The sequence below is a fragment of the Blastocystis sp. subtype 4 genome (genome assembly GCF_000743755.1).
Source record: "Blastocystis sp. subtype 4 strain WR1 chromosome Unknown seqid_0193, whole genome shotgun sequence".
Classification (NCBI taxonomy): domain Eukaryota; class Bigyra; order Opalinata; family Blastocystidae; genus Blastocystis; species Blastocystis sp. subtype 4.
The window spans coordinates 1,077-21,380 of record NW_014569354.1 but is presented as its reverse complement, the minus strand read 5'-3'; the positions used below and the strand labels follow the sequence as shown (position 1 = coordinate 21,380).

Genomic DNA, 20,304 nt, shown 5'->3' with positions numbered 1-20,304 from the left:
CCAGCAGACACACCTCCTTCCAGAGAATCAGACACTTTTGTTCGAACAAGGACACCAACATCCTTAGCAAACAACATTGACTTCTTGTCAGTGTCAAACAGAACACAAGAATAGAATCCAATCTCACTGAGTGATGGATGCACAGAACTCACACCCATCTTCACATGAACACACTCATGTTCTTCTGGGAATATCCGTTTCATTAGAATCAGGTTCTCTAACTCTTGTCTACTCATCATCCCCATTTTCCGATGATACCGATCATTCCGCTTCAATGTGGATACAATCTCCTCTCCCCACAAATTAAACCCACCTCCTTCTCTCTGAGGCTTCAACACATATTGATATGGATTCTCATTCACATCGGCAAACACCTGAGGATAGATTCCATTGACAACCTCATAAGCAGGATACATGGGAGCAAAGCACTGACGCAGCTCCATTGCCTTGGTCTCATCTCCCATCAACTCCTCGATGATTCCAGCCATTGATAGCTGTTGCTGCATCTTCTTACATCCTGTGAGATGAAGAAGCACATTTGGACACTATCCACTCATTCAACATTCGTATAACCTGCCTTAATAGCACGACAACACTCAATTCTCTCACGTACACCCCATAACTCTTGTGATGAATAATCAGCTGGAGTATATCCACTACGGAAGTACACAACAGCCACCTCGTGATTATCAACCATCATCACTCCATTGTCCACCTGCATCGATTGAAGTAACTGTTGATGTGTCTGATAGACACTCAACACATGGTATTTGGTATACAAACGAAGAGTCAACAGAGCTTGATCAACACTGTTGTTCTCTCCTTCTTGACATACTACTAACACGATTGTATCCTTTGTTCCACTATCTATCAAATCCACTTCTCTCATTTACTATGTTCTATTGTAGGTTGTTACTCCTTCATATAACCCATCACAAGTACCTTCAGCTGTCTTGTTGAACTCAGTATCCTTCACATATCGCTCAATATCCATCACTGAGACATTCATAAACTTGGCAATAGCTTCCAGATCTGACTGATGAGATGATAACACATATTGATGGAGTTTAGTTAACTGTTCCTCTTCCCCTGTAAACGAACATGAAATGGTATTCAATTCGATTTGGAACATTTGAGATTCCTTTGTCACCTTATCCCTCTCAAGCATGTAGTCAGAACGCATAACTCCCATCACTCGAGGTTGGAAATAAGGAGATTCAATTGCCCTCTTTGCGATCTTGATCAAATTGACTGTGAAATCATCAGTAACACTACCTATCAACTCCACCAAACAACAACACTCTTTCAATTCACGAAACAATATATCAGGCTTCTCACAAATCCTCATTACAAGTTCTCCAAATAGCGAATTCAGTCGTAATCCATGGTTATAGGCAGTTTCTGAAATCTAGATTAAAAACAAAAACAAAAAATACAGGAAATGGAAACAAAGATAGAGGCATATGGGTGAAATACTGTTGACCTGAAACAGTCTCTCCATGAAGCAATCCATTAGCTAACGAATATGAAACTGCTGATTCAGCAATTCTAGGAATATCCATCATATCTGAATAATAATCTGGAAGGATTTGAGGATGTGAAGGAGAAGAGGAACCGCGGGAATCACACGCAATTGAGTTCCATTTGCTTTCACTGAATGATATCAGAAAAGGAGATTCATACCATTCAGACATCCATTACTGGAAGAGTGAAGGAACTACGAAGGTTGCACCTTGCTTGGAATGGATACAAGCGAACTCTTGCTACAACATTGCAAGAATGGGACTCAACTCCGGATTCAGAAAGAAGCATGAATCCAAAAGTACTGTTCCCTATCAGAAGTGAGATAGATATCAATTCACCATATACAACTCGAGAGAGTATAATGGAACGAAGTAGAAAAGTGGATTCTGCTCTCCAAGAAGTGATTCGAGAAGAGAAAGCTCAATTCAATCAGATTTGTACTATATTGGGTCTATATTCTTTGATTAAGTTATAAACAGATGACAACCTTGAGTTACTCCTCCAACTCTCCATTCCAACAAGCGAAAAGCATACCACTGACTTATGTTCATTTATCCGTGACATCAACTGGTGGATTACTCGTTAGTAGTATGTGATATTCTCTCTTTTGATTGACAGAAATCAATTATTCAATCTCTGGATCATAAATTGGCAGAAGACGTGATTCTGACCTATGTGTTATCTCTGAAATACTCCGAGATCGCTTTTCCATTCCCTTTAAACTAGATTTGTTTGTTTTAATCTTGTGTGGCATCTTCTCTTGTTTTGATTGTCAAGGGTTGTCAGAATAGATAAAGAATCGCGGACATCGCCTCACTTCATCTCTTCATATTTCTTGATTCAACCCTTCTCATGAGTTCAGAGTAGTATCAAAACCATTGAAATGATAGGATAGAGAGGATGAGAATTATAATGAGCAATTTGATGAAGAGTTACGTGCTCTCGCCTTAATGAAGGGTCAGAAACCAAAAGAAGTAATCAAAGATACTGTACGTCATACAGTGAATATTGTGAAATATAGGATGGTTTACAACGGGCTTTAAAGCGACTTGAAACCAATCTTCCTTGGAAAGAGAGTCTTGATATTTCAGTAGATGTTGGGGAAATTAAAGATCCTGAAGATGATATAAAGAGGGAACTGGCATTGTAGGACTGTGTGCTTGTTGTGTGAGATAAAGCTATGAAGCATCTGTAAAGGCAACAATGGAAGGGAGGAAGATGTTGAAAGAGAACGGGATTCCTTATTTGCGACCTGAGGACTATCTTGCAGAAATGATGAAGGATTCAAAGAAGATGGANATCAGGAACAAGAACAAGAAGCGTAGCAACAGAAAGAAGTATTCTAGACGATAGTCAGTCTTTTATCATCTGTTTGTACAAACACAAGATCACCATATCAGAAATCGATATCAACATAAACCGACTGCGTTTATTCCTTGCTGACATCCTCGAAGTTTTCGACAAGATCGGGAACATCATCTTCAGCGGGAGTCTGCTCAGCCTCAGCAGCCTTAGCCATGTTAGCAGCATTCAAATACTGGCCGAGACCCAACTGGTTGATGATACCAGGCATCAGATCCTTTAAACCTACGCATTACCTACCAAACTCATTCACACTCTTCTCCTCCGGCTTTCCAAAGATAGCAGTGGTATTGTAACTGGGGCTGATCCAAACTACGAATAAACTGGACATACAACACAGACTCTGACACTTCGTGAAGTGGAGAACATTTCCATCGGTAGGGAACAGGTTTGCCTCGCTAATTCCATCAATAGGCTGGCAACCAACCTTCTGAAGAGAAAGCTTCAGCTTAGCGTCCTCAGTGGAAGCAGACTTGTGAACCACCTTCTTAGTTCTTCGGCTACTACCCTTTCCACGAGAAGCAGCCTGCAAATCAGCGTAATTGACACAACCATACCGAATCACCGAATTTAGCCTTCAGCTTGTTACGAGCATCCAAAATCTCCTGAGGAATAGCCTCCATTGTCTATTCAATCTATTCTGATATTCTATTTGATGGAACCAAGAACCATAAGCCAGAGTCCCAATAATCTCTGAATTCCCGTTAATCGACTGTCCCGTTCCTAATTCCTTTTGAATGAATCTGTCCTAATTGCCAATTCTTTGCATATTACATATTATTTAAAAGTTAGAACTCTACGAGATATAGAATGGAAATAAGGTTATAAAAGTGAGAAATGGCTATTGTAGAAACATGACTGTAGATACAAGAAGCAATTGGTATAATGGTTATAAATAACTTGAATCATCAGTATACATAGCGATTTAGTCAAATTGCTGTAGATCTCTTCTGGATTATGAATGCTGTGATACCGCTTCACACTGTGTGAGAACAATGTCAATCTGCGTTCATGTTTATAATAAAACCAATAATTTAAGAGACAACTCCCTGTTCTGATGGTTCATTCTTGAGTTCCTCTTCCTGGACAACAGGAGATTGTTCTTCTTGACTATTATCTATTGGTACGCTTTCTGCAGTTTCCGGGATGGTATTACTCTCTGGCTTCGTGTCGGTTTTTCCTTCGACAACATCAGTTGTTTCAGTATTCTCTGTCACAGCTCCATGCTCAGCTGTCTCAATATCCTCAACCACAAGTCCATTCTTAGTCACCTCTTCACTCTCCACTACCTCAGTTTCTTCAGTCAAATTACTCTTTCCACGCTTCACAGTGTCATGGTTAAACTTTGTTGCATCCACAGCATTAATCTCATTCTCTAATTCAGATAACTGATCCAAATACCGTGGGAAATTATTGGGTTTCAAATACACCAATATTTCTTTCAAATGAGATACATATCCCAGTAACATTCTCTATTCATAATTCTTCTATCGTACTCTCACTCTCACAGGAGCAAAGAGAATACCCTGAGTCGCAGGACTATCCACATACAATGCAATCTTTCCCACAATGTCATCAAGCCCTTCCACTCCCTCTTGGAAACTGGTTAAGATTGAAATAACCTGATTCTCAAAGAGAGGGAATCGTTCTGTTGAAGATGCTGTGGTGGCCATATAATGCTCATACTCTTGAATAATCAAAATAACAGGTCCACAAACAGTTCGACAGATGGCTTCAATAAGTCGATTAGTACTATCTTTCAGAGCAGTTTCAATGAGTTTTAATCCATCTTGATTGATAAAAGTAATGGTTGGGATTGCTTTAGCAAAGAGCCGGAACAAAGTACTCTCTGTAAGAGAACGATCACTAAATGGAAGATATGTCCCAGGAGAATGAAGATCAAATGGTGAAATCTGTTCACGAAGAATCAGTAAAGTCTTTACACGAAACAATTCACCATCAATCACAGACTAGAAGTAAGTAAGAAGAGTGGATATAACTTGAGCTGTTTCAATAATGGAGGTAGCTCGTTGTATAGCTATCAACACATTCGATACAGCTTCAACTGTAATATCGGCCATGATAGTATACTAGAATGAATCCAATTCAACAATGCAAACGTCAACACATGAATAAAGTAATGATAGAACATGAAGGATCTTTTGAATTGGCGTATACCACAACAAGTAGATACTAACAAATGATTTCTCATTATCGATCCTACTTGACCTCCTTATTACGTTGTTGAGCATAATATTCTATCAATCATTCTTCATTCTCATACTTACTATACAGCTTCTCGGGATAGTTCACATCATCTGTTGTTGGCACATAATCTTTGATAGTTGAATCAAAATATGAATGAGCAATATACAAAACACGTTCACGAATATCCTCTTCCAATTTCAAAATGATTGGAATTATTACTGAAGTAAATGAATCTAAAAATGAAACTCCTATGAAACGCCTACTTCGTTTAATCACATCACCAGCAATAATCTCCATCTTGATCATTCGAATGAGATCGCAGAGAATGTCCAGTTGCATTGTATCAAGAATGAGAGGTCGAACTTCTTCATATAATCGCAATGCTAGGTTCTCAAGGAAGGAGCTATCAATCATTCTTGTCAATCATTCGTACCTAACAGCACTATTGAAAGCAGGTGACGAACGAACTGTTGTTACCAGCTGTTTCTCAGACACCTCCGAACAGAAGAAATTGAGATACTCCTCACTTTCTCGTTCACATACTTCAATAGTGAATAGAATTGCACTTCGAATACGACTCTCCAATGTCTCTTCGCTACTAAGATACGACTCCAGTTCTGCTGTCACTAATGGCTCAATGAGAGACTCACGAGTGGAACAATATACTTCAAAGCACGACGAACCTGACAGTTCGGATACTGCTCCAGTGTGTACTTCCATAATGTGAGTTATTAACTGAGTGTTTCCCCGGGAAAGTGCTGCCATATAGTAGTATAAAGGACATGAAGGAAGAAGTAACTCATTCTTATCTGCCTTCTCCTGAATCTCTGCTTCACAAGTTTTTAAAAGGGAAATGAATTTGTTACGAAGAATTGAATAAATACGATTCAAAAGAGCCGAATATCGATCCAAATAACTTTCACTATCCTTATAAGAAGGCTGTCTATCATTAAAATGATATCATTCTTACATGAGATCGGAAAAATTGAATGCATTCAAATACCCGAGATACAATTCCACTCAATTCTTCACTGTACAAATCATATTCCATTTCAAGACTCTTCTCAGAGGATTCACTTGAATAAATACTATTCATTCCAATCTTGTTCGTAATCACAGACAAATCACGGAAGTAAGATAATGGAACCTGTAGTTCACCAAGAACACGTGTTAATGTTCTCTACAACTGATATACTCTACTTAGAGTTACTTCGTCACTGATGTACTCTTCACACTCATCATGAAGAGACGTTGTTATGGTACTAATCTACAGAGTACAGATTAAAACAATACATACTTCTTCATATTGCTTTTCAATACGATGTAACGTAGACATAGTCTGCGAAACGGACTCTAGGATTTGTTCACTGTTACTAGCAGCAATATCATATTTCTGAATAAGATTCCTATTCAATATCAATCTATAATTTACTATACATCAATTGCAGTTCCAAATTGGTCTGAGAACGCTTTGTATTTGCATCAGCAAATAAGTCATAATGTGCAGATGCATTAGGAGGAAGAATATGCGTAGTTTCACCTGAATACAGGTTTTCAGAACATGTATCCAATTCGTCATACAAAGCAGATAACTCTTCAGAATATGGAATGAACCGTTTCCAATCCGAGGAATCTGCGTTCATTTTGCTTCTTTTGAGATTCTGCGCCATTAGGCCAATGTGGACAATTGCGGCAGCCTATTGGGCTTCCGAATTCTCTGGAAGGAAAATGATGAGTATTTGTGGAACTCTCTAGATTAGCATTTGCTTTTCGATTCAATAGAAGAGCTGTGAATAAAATGAGTTATCAAACTCAGCCACCAATTCAAATGGTAGTCGTTTTGTTTTGAAGTGATCTATCTAGCCTGGAGTTCCTACTCCATCGTATCCTTCCAATCAAATTGACAGAGAGCGGTAGAATGCATATGAATTGTTTTAGGGAGCGTTCTTCAAGAAGAAGGGATCGTAGTCACAGCAGACATCACAGTCATCGACATCGAAGCAGAAGTCGAAGTGACAGCCGAGATAGACGTAGTCGGAGAGATCGTTCGTCGGATCGTCGAAGTCGTCATAGTTCAAGTCCTAGCGGTGATCGCAAAGATCGTAGAAGGGACGCAGAACCAGCGGCTGCTTCAAATGATGATTCTCAGGTGGGTGTTATGATTCGTTTTGATAGGATAGGATTCATTGACTCGTGATGTGCGAACTGTATTCGTTTCAGACCTTCAAGTGAAGGTTGATGAGAAATGGCTTCGTTATTACTTTGAACAGGCTGGAGGTGTATGAAATGATGGTATCTAATAATAAATAGGTTGTTTCAATCAAATTGATTCGTGATCGGTATTCAGGTCGTTCGAAAGGAATGGGATATATTGAAATGAAGACACTGGAAGATGCATCCAAAGCATTGATGTTAAATGGTCAAAAGATGTGTACAAAGCATAAGGCTTGCAATTGCAGTGGTTTCCCCATGAAAGTGAAACGAAGCGAAGCAGAGAAGAACTGGTCTGCAATGAAAGAGAAAGCTCCTCCTAAGATCCAACCTTCCACAATCTATGTGTGTAATCTGCATCCTGAGTTGTCTCGTCGTGATATCATGGACCTCTTCGAGTCGATTGGCGATGTGGATAATGTGGAAATGGAGCTGGATGAACGCAAACAGTTCAAAGGATCAGCATATGTGAAGTTCCGTCGTCCTGAGTATGCTTCACGTGCTGCTTTGAAGACGGATGGAATGGATGTTCTGGGCAAGAAGATTAGTGTGAGTATTCCTCAGCGTCAGGGTCGTAGCTGGCGATTGGAGGATGAAGAGGGCCAGGAGAACATTGCTCTGGATCCTCAACGTCGTGGTCTGATTATGCGCCATCTGGCTGATAGTAAGAAGGATGAGGAGTTGAATCAGATGATGCGTCAGGTGAACAATCCTGGTCAGGTCCAGAGTGTAGGAAATGATCGAATATATCATTGATAGGGATTGGGAGCTGATGGGAAACCGATCATCCAAGGTAATGCTAGCAATTGTATGGTGCTTCGGAATATGTTCACACCAGCTCTGGAGACAGAGCCTACATGGGATATTGATATTCAGGTGAGATTGGATTGAGATGATTATGACTAGGAGGATGTGAAGAGTGAGTGTCAGAAGTATGGCAACGTGTTACATTGCTTTGTCGATAAGAATTCTGATGGTAATGTGTATCTGATGTTTGGCGACCTGAGGAGTTGTCGAACTGCCGCTCAAGAGATGAATGGACGATGGTTCAATCGGAGACAGATCCAAGTTGCGTAGATGTTTGGATATCTAGTGATGTATAGATATGTACCGTTAGGAGAGTATGTGAGTCGTTTCCCTGATGCTCGTCGTGCTGCTTCCGTTGCTCAGGCTACAATGGCTAATTCGGTTTTGATTGTTTGTTAAAGGAAGTCACATCCCAGGTACTCACGAGAATGAAGGAGAGAGAATCATTGAAGTGTAATTTTTAAATAATAAAAATATGAGAACATAATTGTTAAAGCCCGTCTAGCTCAGTCGGTAGAGCGCCAGGCTCTTAACCTGGTGGTCGAGGGTTCGAGCCCCTCGGTGGGCGCTTTTTTGCTTCCTGGATTCATTTATGTATTTCTCGAATAGCACTTTATATTCCAACAAACACATAGCAAATTACTTTCCTGCCACCAGCAATACGCCATTCTCACCTCCGATAAACAATACTTCCTTCGTCAAATACAAGTAGTGGATTCCAGTGGATAACTTCGGAACCACCGAGAACCCTCCACTAGCTTCAGTTGTGACATCATGCAAATCCCTAACACGGAGAATGAACATTTCTCCTCGTTCACTTCCAACCACAACATAGAGCCCATCAGGTCCAAGAGTAATAGCAGAGAGCTGGTTAATGAACTCATGACAACCAATCACAGCTCCTGCAAGATCGTAGAGTGTCATTAGATACGTATCCTTTGAATAGGTTAAGATATGACCATCACTGATGATTGCACACCAATCGACAGGTACCAGCTTATGAGTTGTCTCAGATTTGCTATAGAGAGATCGCAAATAAGTTCCATCTCGAAGAGCCCACATTATCACTACTGATCAATCATGCAAAGTATTTCTACCAGAACCATCTTCACTTGCTGTGACTATGAGATTGAGCTTACGAGATATCGAAATCCATGTAATAGGTCCATCATGGCCACGAAGTACTGTATGCAATTCACCCATCTTTCCTCCTCGGGCTACCTCAATGATAGAAACACAATTATTCCTATCTGAAGCAGCCAACATGGTTCCATCTTCAGACATGACAATGCATGTGAATTGGTTCTATCTCTAAGTTCAACACCCAACAACCCACTTCCATCATCATTCTCCATTTCTCAGACCCAGAAAGAGAATCAAGACAACGAATACCTCCTTCTTCACCCAAAACAAACAACTCAGATCCATCAATCCCAAATATAGCTTGATTCTTTCCTCCAATAGTTCCAATGTGGGGGAACAATCCTTGTTTGAGTCTAGAATCAATTGTCAGATCCAAATTGGCATGCTTTATGGAATGTCTCAAAATACCTCCATCTTCTGCTATTGTGAATAGAACATTCTTTCCAGACAGGAATAATGATGTCTGAAGTGTAGGACCTGTCTTAATAGGAGTTGCCACAATTTTCAATTTCCCGTGGGTTTCGAATAAGGATTGAGAATGGGTTAACACCTTCTTAGCACGATGAGAGAGAGATGTAATTGGAGAAGGAACCTGACCAAAGTTATCAAACATAGCAGCAGCCTGAGCAAACATAGCAGGATCTTTAGCCCGAAGTTGAGCGTAGAAGGGAGGATTGAGATAAGCGAAATGATGATACACGTTGAAGTGACGTTCGGCCTCTGGACCAGTCTAGAATAAAGAGATTGATCAATCATAACTTGTTTCGAACCGAATATCAGATCAATCCAAAGATGTAGGTTCTTACTCACATAGTCACTCTCTAAAGCTTCACACTGAATACGAACAAACTCTTCAGGAGAGTGTGCCCATGGAGGAAGAGTAACGTCAGAAAGAAGTTGATTATTGCTTTGAAGTCGACCCAAATTAAGACTACGAATGAGGTGAGAATGAGACAAATACTGATTGGAGTTGGCATACATTTGAGGAAGTGTGTAGAACTCAGGTGTTACTTCCTTCACATCTCCATCATTTTCTGTAGAACCTTTCCAAGCAGCAGCAATACTATGGAACTGTCGATCAGGTCGATCAAAACGACCATCCTGAACAAAGATATGAAGAGAAGTGAATGGTTCTAGACGAACCAACCACCAAATAACCAATGTGCTATTGCTATAATGTGTTGCGTAATGACGTGGAGGAGGCGATAACACATCAATTGGACCATCTTCATGATTCTGAAGAGTTTGCTCACGAAGTTCTTGCATTGTTTGATATTTCTCTTGAATAATGATTCGACGATTTGCATTCTGAGCTCCTATTGGCAATGATAAATCACGATACACCTTCACATCCGTTAAATCAATATGATCACTCTCGTAATCACTCAATACCCACGGGAATATGTAATATTGACTCAAGTCATTGTAACTATGAATGAACCATGGTTCTCATCATCACCTTCTGCCAGCTAGTCGATTCACTCGTAGCAAGTACTCCAGATTGCTTATTTCTCCCTTCGCCCAACGACTCGCACAGTCATCTGCTTGCCAACGTTCTTCAGCTGTGCGACCCAGGAACTTTGTGAGATGAGGGAGCTTCATCGAACGAAGATGTGTGTGAAGAGAATTCCGAACTGTAGTTGCCGACAACGCAAAGAAAGCGGATGTCGTGTTTGTGAAGAATAATTCGACTGCCAAATCCAAAGACTATTTTGATTATTCCACAATTCCACCATACCTCAAATAACCGGAATTCTTCACTTTCCAATTCCTCAATAGGCCAAGCACAGTTCTCAGGCAAACCCAAAGTTCTCCATTTGTTTTCTCCCTTAAAACTCCCAGAAGCAATCTTAGCATCCAGATCTGTGATCTTTTGCTTCATTGAAGTGATATACTCTGTGTCTACAATGAAACTAAGTGAGGTGCGTGTGAGAGTTAACGTTCCAGGGACATGTTGCATTGGAATGATCATCAATACATGATCTGTGAACAAAATCGTCCCATTTTCTGGCAATATTTGTTCAACTTCCTCTTGAAGTTGTGTTTGCTCTTCTGTCTGTGCCAAGTCCTCCTCTGACTCCCATACACATGCAGCAGGATGGGTTGTAGCAGTACAATCATCTACTAAGAATTGGTGTAGATTTGAAGCAGATTGTAAGGGTGAGAGTGTCAGCAGTCTACAGATGAGAGTAAGGAACAGATCCAACCCAGATGAATGCTGACCCCAGAGCCCACGTTCGTTTCGAAGTTGGGTTTTAATCGTCTTCCAATACCTCTCAGTCATGATTTCACTAACATGAGAAAACACTCCTCACACCTTACGTTCGTTTCTGTTCATTCTCATATTGTTCGGTTTCTCGTTCTATTATCGCCTTCTCATCACTTATGACAGTTTGATCACCACGGAATCGATCAAACAAACGAGCTACCGTTTCCCTCACACTAGTCTCGTCAACATGAGGCCAATGCACATCTCCCATGGTCTTGACCACTTCTTTCAATGCAAGCAACTTCGTATCAGCATCAATAGCTCCCAAGACCGCTCTATCTAGTCCTTATCACCCTCTTCGACTACTACACAATCCACACAGTGCTTCATCCTTCTTACGATCCACATTCCAACGTTTCTTACTACGCATATCAGCTTCTGCAAACAATGATTGAACTGCAGTTTCACACTTTGAGAGAACCTCAATGAACACTTCTTTCATATACTCCAGTGGCTTCAGTTGATTCAGCACCTCAGTTGCATAGACCAAGTTCCCATTCCATGCGAGGTCACACAAGACACGTACATCCTCACTCACTTCAGAAACAGAAATCGTTTCTTCCTCTACAGCTGATTCTGGTATAGTTTCTTTCGGTGGTTCTGGAGCACCAAATGAGATCAAATCTTCTTCATGATTCTCAAAAATCACTGCATTTTTCGAATAATCCAAAATATGGCATGCCTTGGTCAATAGAGCCTGAACAGTATTTCGCGAATAGGAAATAGGGATAATACGAATTAGGGTCAGATATGTATGAATAATGTCCCAATTCTTTCGAATATGGGTCTCATCATAATCCACAAGAACAAACAGAATCTGGAATAAGAACTCCAGATCTCGACCAAAAACACTCCAAATACTCTCTGGTTCACACTTTTCAAGAACTGTGGTAAAAGCCTGGCAAACGGAAATCCACACATCCACAAGAATTGTACTGTCTGCCTGATTGTGACCATACTTCGCATCTAACGTAGCAAAGAGTCCCAGTAAAGAGAGTGACAGATCATAAGAGAGTTGATTAGTAGCCGCAGCAGTGAGAAGAAGAGTAAGAAGAGAAGAAAGGTGAGTGAAGGAGGTAGGAATGGAAAGGAGAGGAGTAACAGTCAAATACCAGTTGGAATGCATGATAACTGAGGAAGCGTGTTGTTCAAGACTGTTGAAATACGATTCTTGCATTGCTGGAGTCTGGGAGATAGAAGCAGCAATGAAAGGAAGCCAAGAACTCTCTTGCTGTTCAATCATACGAGTAAGAATGACTTCAGTTGTTACCCAAGGCGTAATTAACTCTGTCATATGAGTCCATTGTTCTTCTGAAGTATAAACAGCGAGAATATCCTTCACAATCCAGATAAGGTTATATTTCAACTCATCTGACTTATCTGAACCATGACGCATAATCCATGATAAACATTGATCATGCATCACTGAACATACACGTTTACAGAAAATGGGATTCATCACCCACTGTTCAAGGAGAGCAATTAGTCCATCATACTGTGATTGTGTGAAGAGGAAACCCATATCAGAATCACTTAACTTTGATTGATCTACTTCTCATCATTCGCATTCTTCCTCACCTGCACACCATTCAATCAGAACCTGAGGACTCTTCAATTCACGCATCACATGTTGAAACTCACAGTGTCGTATCCATTCTCCATCTTCACTTTTCAGCATATCACATAACCACGCACAAATCTCACAACGTACTTCTTCCTTCTCCCAAATCTTGCCATTCACAATCACATCATTCAGCAAATCATCTCGAATACTGCAAGCAGGAATGCTCACCCAATTCTTAACAAATTCCCACAGTTCATGAGTGCGAACATTCTGAGGCACTCGCTCTATCAGCCAACCAAGAACTGCAACATCTTCCTTCTTCAGATGATCCAAATCACAAGCAATCGCCAGATTCAGAAGGGAGAAGACCTGACGGAAGTAGGCTTCTTCTGTTTTCTCTTCCATCTCCGCTCGATTCTGTAAGAGTGGATAGAAGATGGAAACACCACCCAACACATTCACAGCAGCTACAATTCCATTAGGATCACGAACATGTTGTCCTGCATACACATATATACTAATGAGAAGACTAAGGACGAAGGATGTATGAGTCTGAATATGAGATAAAATATGCTTCAAATTCATCGAAGAGATTTGTTGAGCAAAGAGAATGGAGAGACATGATAGTAACGGTGAGGGGTATGGGACAGTCGGAATCATCTAGATTATCAAGAGATACCTGAACATACATCGATAAGACGTTCACAAACAGAATACATGCCCACGGCAGAATCCGGAGATTCAATTACCATACTCATTCCTGCAAGCCAGATATCACGATCTGATTCTGTACAGCGAGAGAGACAATCGATCATAACAGGTAACAATTCAGGACGCTTAATAGCAATGCCAAAAGCAGGAGGGATTTCTGCAAAGAGAGAAAAGTCTTTGAGAATTGGTCTCAGTGCTACCACGATGGGAGTAGGAGTATTATATTGAGGTGAAGCAATCACAACATCACATAACAGAGATGTAAGACAGACAAGAAGAGCTGATGGAATGGTTGTAGAATGAGGTGAGAGAAGAGACTATGATGAAGAGAAGGAAGAAGGATTACCAAGAGCATATCGTTAGTTGTGATAGAGAGAAAGTGATTAAAGAGACTAGGTGAATCATGAACCAAAAGGAAGAGAAGAATGAAGAATGCTTGTCTCTGCTGTACTTCAGTGTCATTAGGAGGAAGAGATGATAATGATGTCAAGATGGTAAAAATGACATCAGGAGAATGAAGAAATGGAATTGAAGTCAAACAGAGTCCATATACTATTGCCTGAATGTGATCAGGAATATGACTCATCACACTACTCATGACTCAATCATTCTATTCTTACAATGATGAGATATCCCAATGAATATCACTCTGAAGAAGCAAATACACAATCATATCATCATTCTGATACTCTTCCAAACCCTCATTCGTAATACCTTGAATCAATTGGAGCCAACATTGTTCATTTCCCGCAGTTAGGATTTCGGTGATCAGATCTTGACGTTCTGTTGTCTCTTTACGAATACAGAAGGAAACTTCTCGTCGCAACCAACACTCCATAGCCCTCCACTCCTCCTCTTTCTTTTCCTTGCATTTTATAAGAAGACGAGCTAGTTCCACACCACAGAAAATATGAAATTTGTCACAAAGTTCAGATCGGCACATCCCTTCAGCGCCTCGCTGAGGAGTAATTGGCAAGAAAGTAGCATTGAAGTGATCGATGAGCGTCAGAATGACACTCGTTGTTCTCATCCATTCCTCATCTCGCTGATCCGAATTTGCTTCGCCAAAACTTAGCATCTCTTCATCTTCGGGAAAACACTGTAATTGCGCTTTCAGCCATACAGCCACCAGATCTCCAATCTTGGTTGAAAATATAACAGAACGGTTTGCTGCAGAACGACATAGGACTTCTAATACAAGAAGCTCATTAGCAATGTCCTTGATGGATGCATTGGCTCTTGCAGCAATCCATATCCACTACATTAAAGCCATTCAACTAGTAGATACACGCATCAGCCACATACTTAGTTCCATAGGATGCCCTTTTGTTCCTTTCTCCAATTCTGGCTCCCAGTCACGATACTCTTTTAAAAACACAGCTGAAAACTCTGCAAATAAAGAGCGACAGCTCTAGAAGTCATAAGATCCGGATTTACCTACGGAATCTCCCTTTTGAACGGCATCTTGAAATTTCCTCCATATCTGCATCATAAGATGACCTGATTTACAAGAACTACGCAATGTGAATCCATATCAATTCAACATACTTCCAGACACATTCTATATTCTCCTTACTACTCGGTGAAGCTAATGGGGAAGTCTCTTGTTTCTGCATCGTGATCATTTCAAGGTAATAGGCACCATTGTACTTAAATCTCTTGAGTTCATTGTAGACAAGATTCGACTGCTTCTTAGAGCAGAAACTGGGATTCGCTTGAAATGTTCAGTGATTATCCCCTTTATGATAAATAAGAATACAACTGTTTGAGCAAATCTTGTTCGTATATACTGTAATAATAGAATTACTCTATTGAGTGGGCTGGCAGTCTATCTCTGCTTATCTATCAATTTTGCACACTTCCCTTTATAATGATGGAAACGACTCTTTTTTTGCCATCTAATTTGATCGCCTTTTCTCGATGACTACGAGTGTAGATATACTAGATACACATCAGATCACTTAAACATACATAAAACAACAAGATGCAAAAAGGTAATCAGTAGGAGAATCGATCAGTCATTCTTTATGAACATGTTCAAATCCTTTCCAGCCCAGTCCAGAACATGTGACGAATGTCTCAGCCACTATGAGACGAGTATTACAGATGGATTGACCGAGTCTGAAGCTAACCGTCGTTTGGACGTAGTCGGATTTAATGAACTGGAGAAAGAGAAGCCGACACCTATGTGGAAGCTCGTTCTGGAACAGTTCGATGATTACTTGGTGAAGATTCTACTTGCGAGTGCTACGTTTTCATTTGTCCTCGCAATTTTCCAGAACAATGGAGAGGGAATTACGGCATTTGTAGAGCCCTTTGTGATTCTCCTGATTCTGATTATTAATGCTATTATCGGAGTGTGGCAAGAGAACAATGCGGCAAATGCTCTCAAGGCATTGAAGGAAATGCAAAGTGAGACTGCAAGATGTATTCGAAATGGAAAGATGAATCACTCACTTCCTGCTTCTCGTCTTGTTCCTGGAGATATTATTCAAATTCAAATTGGAGATAAGGTTCCTGCTGATTGTCGTTTGCTGCAGTTGAAAACGACAACTCTTCGAGTTGAAGAGAGTGCTCTAACGGGTGAGAGCAAGACAATTATGAAGGTTCATTGTAGCTAGAAGGAATGATGTGTAGATTCCTGAGGTGGTTGTAGGAGAAGATGCTGGAACATCGGATATGATTAACATGGTATTTAGTGGTACAATGGTTACTAATGGTTATGCTTTGTGTTGTGTAACGCGTACAGGAATGTCGACAGAGATTGGTAAGATTCAGCAAGCAGTGATAGAAGCCAAAGAAGATGAAGAAAAGACTCCTCTTAGTCAAAAGATAGATGAGTTTGGAGAATTACTAGGAAAAGTGATTATGGGAATATGTGTGGTTGTGTGGGTAATGAATTACAAACACTTCACTGATGAAGAGTTTGGTGGATTCTTTAAGGGATGCATTTATTATTTGAAAGTTGCCGTTGCTTTGGGTGTAGCTGCTATTCCTGAAGGTCTTCCTGCTGTGATTACTCTATGTCTCTCTCTGGGAACACGTTCTATGGCAAAGAGAAATTGTATCGTACGAAAGTTACCTTCAGTCGAGACACTGGGTTGTACTACAGTGATTTGTTCAGATAAGACTGGTACCTTGACTACCAATGAGATGTGTGTAGTATGTTTGGTTCATGTTGGTAATGATGGTCGTGGAGTAAGTCATGATGTGAATGGTGTATCTTATAATCCTGATGGAACAATTCAAAATTTCAAAGGATATGATATGCGTAGATATGATGAAGAGAGATAATAAATAGAAGATATTGACATGTGTAACATTGCAAAGGTGTGTTCATTATGCAATGAATCGGGTGTCGAATATGATGATGTGAAGATGAAATACCGTGCAATAGGAGAACCAACAGAAGCTGCTCTTCAAGTCCTTGTAGAGAAGATGGGTCTTCCTGCTTCAGCTGATGTGGTAAATGAAAATGAAAAGAGTGATTCATAGGATAATCATTCAATTTCTGTTCAGCGAAAGAATCCCAGTACACGTTGTAATATTGTGAATCGGTTCTGGCGCAGTAAGTACGAAGTAAGAGCCACCTTGGAATTCAGTCGTACACGAAAATCTATGAGTGTTATTTGTGCTCCTAAAGTAAACTGAATTGAAGAATGATAAGACGTAGGGAGTGAATGGTCGTAATGTATTGTTTGTGAAGGGAGCTCCTGAGAATGTGATATCTCGATGTACTTCTGTATGCTCAGAGGTAGATTGATGAGAAATGGTTAACATACAGAATGGTACGTTACTGCCATTAACATCAGAACTACGACAACACTATGAGGATTTAGTGCGTTCAATGTCAAGCAAGGCATTGCGATGTCTTGCTGTAGCTGGTAAGTTGGATTTGGGTGAATTTAGTGATTATGATGGTCCTAAGCATCCTAGTCATTCGTATTTGTGTGAAGGATGATTCATTCTTAGCAAATTGCTTGATTTTAATAACTTTGAGGCTATTGAAACAGATTTGACTCTGTTTGGCATTTGTGCTATCAAGGATCCTGCTCGTGTGGAAGTGCGAGCTAGTATTGAAAAGTGTCGTGAAGCTGGTATTCGTGTGTTCATGATTACTGGAGATAATCAAGTGACAGCTGAGGCAATAGCCCGTGATGTGGGTATCTTTAGTCATGATGAAGACGTGAGTCAGAAGAGTTTCTTGGGTAGTGATGATTGGAGTGTCTTATTTGATAGCAAAGAATTTCATGGCGTTGAGTCATAACGAACAGATTCGTATTCTCTCAGGACGAGGAGGACGTGTATTCAGTCGTTCTGAGCCTACTCATAAGAAGCAACTGATTTCTCTGTTGAAGGATATGGGAGAAATCACAGCCATGACAGGTGATGGAGTGAATGATGCTCCTGCTCTTCAACAAGCTGATATTGGTGTAGCAATGGGAATTAGTGGAACTGAAGTGGCGAAGGAAGCCTCAGATATGGTGTTGGTTGACGATAATTTCAGTACCATTGTGGCTGCTATCGAGGAAGGTCGTTCCATCTATCAGAATATGAAGGCATTCATACGATATCTGATCTCGTCCAATATTGGTGAAGTTGCATCCATCTTCTTCACAGCTATGCTAGGTATTCCAGAGGGATTATCACCTGTGCAATTACTCTGGGTGAATCTGGTGACTGATGGACCTCCAGCCACAGCTCTTGGCTTCAATCCTCCTGAACCTGATATCATGCAAAAGCCTCCTCGTGACAAAGATGAGGGTTTGATTACACCATGGGTGTTTTTCCGATACATGGTGATTGGTCTTTATGTGGGTTTCGCTACAGTTGGCGTATTTGTATACTGGTATGTTTTTGATAAGGAAGCAACAGATGGTCATCCTTTGGTCTCGCTCTCACAGTTGATGAACCATGGTAAGTGTCACGCCTGGACAGACTTTCATGTGAGTGTGAAGAGAATGGTTGAGGAGTAGATGGATGGATATGGCCAGTATGAGGATCCTTGTGAGTACTTTGATAAAGGCAAGATTATTGCTTCTACACTCTCTCTCACAGTTCTTGTTACCATTGAGATGATGAACTCATTAAATGCGTTATCAGAGGACTGTTCTCTCTTGATCGTACCTCCTCATCGGAATCTGTATTTAGTTGGAGCTATTGCCCTCTCCTTCCTTGCTCATTTCGCTATTCTGTACATTCCGCCTCTGGCTACTGTGTTCACAGTGTATCCATTGGGCTGGCGTGAGTGGAAATTGGTATTGTGGTTCTCTCTTCCTGTGATTCTGCTGGATGAGTTGATGAAGTTCATTGGCAAGTATGTATTGGGAAGAAAGAGAAAACATGAAAGTGGAGTGGAGACTGTTCCTCTTCTAAGTATTCAGTAAGTGCTAGAATGTGTTTGTTCTATGAAGGATTGTGATATTGAAGATTGTCTTGTCATTTAGATACTTTCATTCAATGTGGATGGTACTGGGTGATATGTAGTATCTGTTGGAATGAGTAGAATGTGTTTGAGGAATGGGTGATGAGTAATAGAGCATTGACCTCATTCCTGTTTGTCAGTGTAAATGAGTGAGTATAGTATGTATTCAATACAAAAGATTGGAAGGAATGGTTGAAATAACAATTCGAGTGATTCTTGTGAAGTGTGATAAGAGTAACCACACTTAGAACATTGAACAGAATATCAATATTCCGATCCTTCAGAGATATGACTTCATTATCTGAAAGAATGATCTGTGTCAACTCATCATTCTTCTGAAGGACACAAGATTCAAGTCAGAATCCATTCTTATTCATTGAATGAGTTGGTATCAATCTCAATTCATTTAGTAACTAGTAGTGGATGCAATCCAATGAAGTGGATTCTTCTGATTCACAGTGGAATCTCTCATTCTATTCCATATCCTGTGGTATTTAGGTCCAATCCAATCACAATGAATTCACTTATCATTCAGTTCAACAGATGAAAAGATCTGATTCTCGTTCCATATTGATTGAAAGAAGAAAAGAACAGCATTGAGACTTCTCAGGTACTAACTCAACTCGTAATGACTTAGCTTCCTAGATCAGACGGGTTAGGGCGCTTTCCACTAGATATGACCGTTCTTGTTTTATTTCTTTCACTAACCCTTTTCAACAACACATTCTTGTCCTCACATCACTCCAAAGACAATCAACAGATCGTTATTAGTTCAATAATGATTCTAACATCATTCAGGATTGCAGATCACAATATCCAGTATTGACTTAGGAGGAATGCCTTTTCACAACAAATCAATACAAATGACATTTCATTCCATATATCCTTTTCAACAATTAAAGAATCCATACAACAGAATGAGTCTTGATCCAAACAACAGGAGAAGTCTCATTCTTCAAAACAGGAATCTATTCAATATCAATATTGAGGATAATAAGGAATTGTGATAACATCTCACATTGATCTACAGTCAGATATAAACCTATCAAACATCCATAACTATGGCTATAAAGAAGAAAT

The 20,304-nt window shown here is 40.2% G+C and overlaps 8 protein-coding genes across 8 annotated transcripts; 3 read left to right on the top strand and 5 right to left on the bottom strand.

The window, feature by feature from the left end:
* On the bottom strand, positions 1-1,348 carry JH06_5310 (glutathione synthetase; the record flags this gene model as incomplete). The annotated part of the gene is made up of 5 exons (XM_014671117.1): positions 1-228; positions 259-545; positions 614-863; positions 894-1,275; positions 1,315-1,348. Coding segments are annotated over 5 exons (1,181 nt in total), but the record flags the coding sequence as incomplete, so codon positions are not given.
* Positions 1,349-2,474: 1,126 nt separating this feature from the next.
* JH06_5309 (hypothetical protein) lies at positions 2,475-2,749 on the top strand (the record flags this gene model as incomplete). The annotated part of the gene is given in 3 exon segments (XM_014671116.1): positions 2,475-2,534; positions 2,546-2,670; positions 2,722-2,749. 3 exon segments carry the CDS (start codon positions 2,475-2,477, stop codon positions 2,747-2,749), a joined length of 213 nt encoding a protein of 70 aa, XP_014526602.1.
* Positions 2,750-2,953: 204 nt separating this feature from the next.
* On the bottom strand, positions 2,954-3,509 carry JH06_5736 (transcription factor; the record flags this gene model as incomplete). Its single annotated transcript, XM_014671115.1, is given in 4 exon segments — positions 2,954-3,111; positions 3,127-3,198; positions 3,220-3,412; positions 3,444-3,509. 4 exon segments carry the CDS (start codon positions 3,507-3,509, stop codon positions 2,954-2,956), a joined length of 489 nt encoding a protein of 162 aa, XP_014526601.1.
* A 411-nt stretch (positions 3,510-3,920) lies between these two features.
* Positions 3,921-4,967, bottom strand: JH06_5119 (hypothetical protein; the record flags this gene model as incomplete). The annotated part of the gene is made up of 3 exons (XM_014671114.1): positions 3,921-4,358; positions 4,383-4,823; positions 4,887-4,967. The coding sequence occupies 3 exons, from the start codon at positions 4,965-4,967 to the stop codon at positions 3,921-3,923; spliced, it is 960 nt and encodes a 319-aa protein (XP_014526600.1).
* A 139-nt stretch (positions 4,968-5,106) lies between these two features.
* JH06_5118 (hypothetical protein) lies at positions 5,107-5,814 on the bottom strand (the record flags this gene model as incomplete). The annotated part of the gene is made up of 4 exons (XM_014671113.1): positions 5,107-5,144; positions 5,175-5,327; positions 5,358-5,497; positions 5,528-5,814. 4 exons carry the CDS (start codon positions 5,812-5,814, stop codon positions 5,107-5,109), a joined length of 618 nt encoding a protein of 205 aa, XP_014526599.1.
* A 1,078-nt stretch (positions 5,815-6,892) lies between these two features.
* Positions 6,893-8,511, top strand: JH06_5117 (splicing factor CC1-like protein; the record flags this gene model as incomplete). The annotated part of the gene is made up of 8 exons (XM_014671112.1): positions 6,893-6,925; positions 6,958-7,007; positions 7,123-7,243; positions 7,275-7,373; positions 7,405-8,034; positions 8,065-8,181; positions 8,212-8,378; positions 8,409-8,511. 8 exons carry the CDS (start codon positions 6,893-6,895, stop codon positions 8,509-8,511), a joined length of 1,320 nt encoding a protein of 439 aa, XP_014526598.1.
* A 240-nt stretch (positions 8,512-8,751) lies between these two features.
* JH06_4381 (neurobeachin-like protein) lies at positions 8,752-11,227 on the bottom strand (the record flags this gene model as incomplete). Its single annotated transcript, XM_014671111.1, has 6 exons — positions 8,752-9,179; positions 9,210-9,417; positions 9,449-9,985; positions 10,066-10,684; positions 10,715-10,962; positions 10,994-11,227. 6 exons carry the CDS (start codon positions 11,225-11,227, stop codon positions 8,752-8,754), a joined length of 2,274 nt encoding a protein of 757 aa, XP_014526597.1.
* A 4,605-nt stretch (positions 11,228-15,832) lies between these two features.
* On the top strand, positions 15,833-19,186 carry JH06_4380 (Ca2+ ATPase; the record flags this gene model as incomplete). The annotated part of the gene is made up of 9 exons (XM_014671110.1): positions 15,833-16,405; positions 16,437-17,070; positions 17,101-17,264; positions 17,295-17,441; positions 17,473-17,553; positions 17,584-17,741; positions 17,772-18,007; positions 18,039-18,745; positions 18,776-19,186. 9 exons carry the CDS (start codon positions 15,833-15,835, stop codon positions 19,184-19,186), a joined length of 3,111 nt encoding a protein of 1,036 aa, XP_014526596.1.
* Between the last annotated feature and the right edge of the window lie 1,118 nt (positions 19,187-20,304).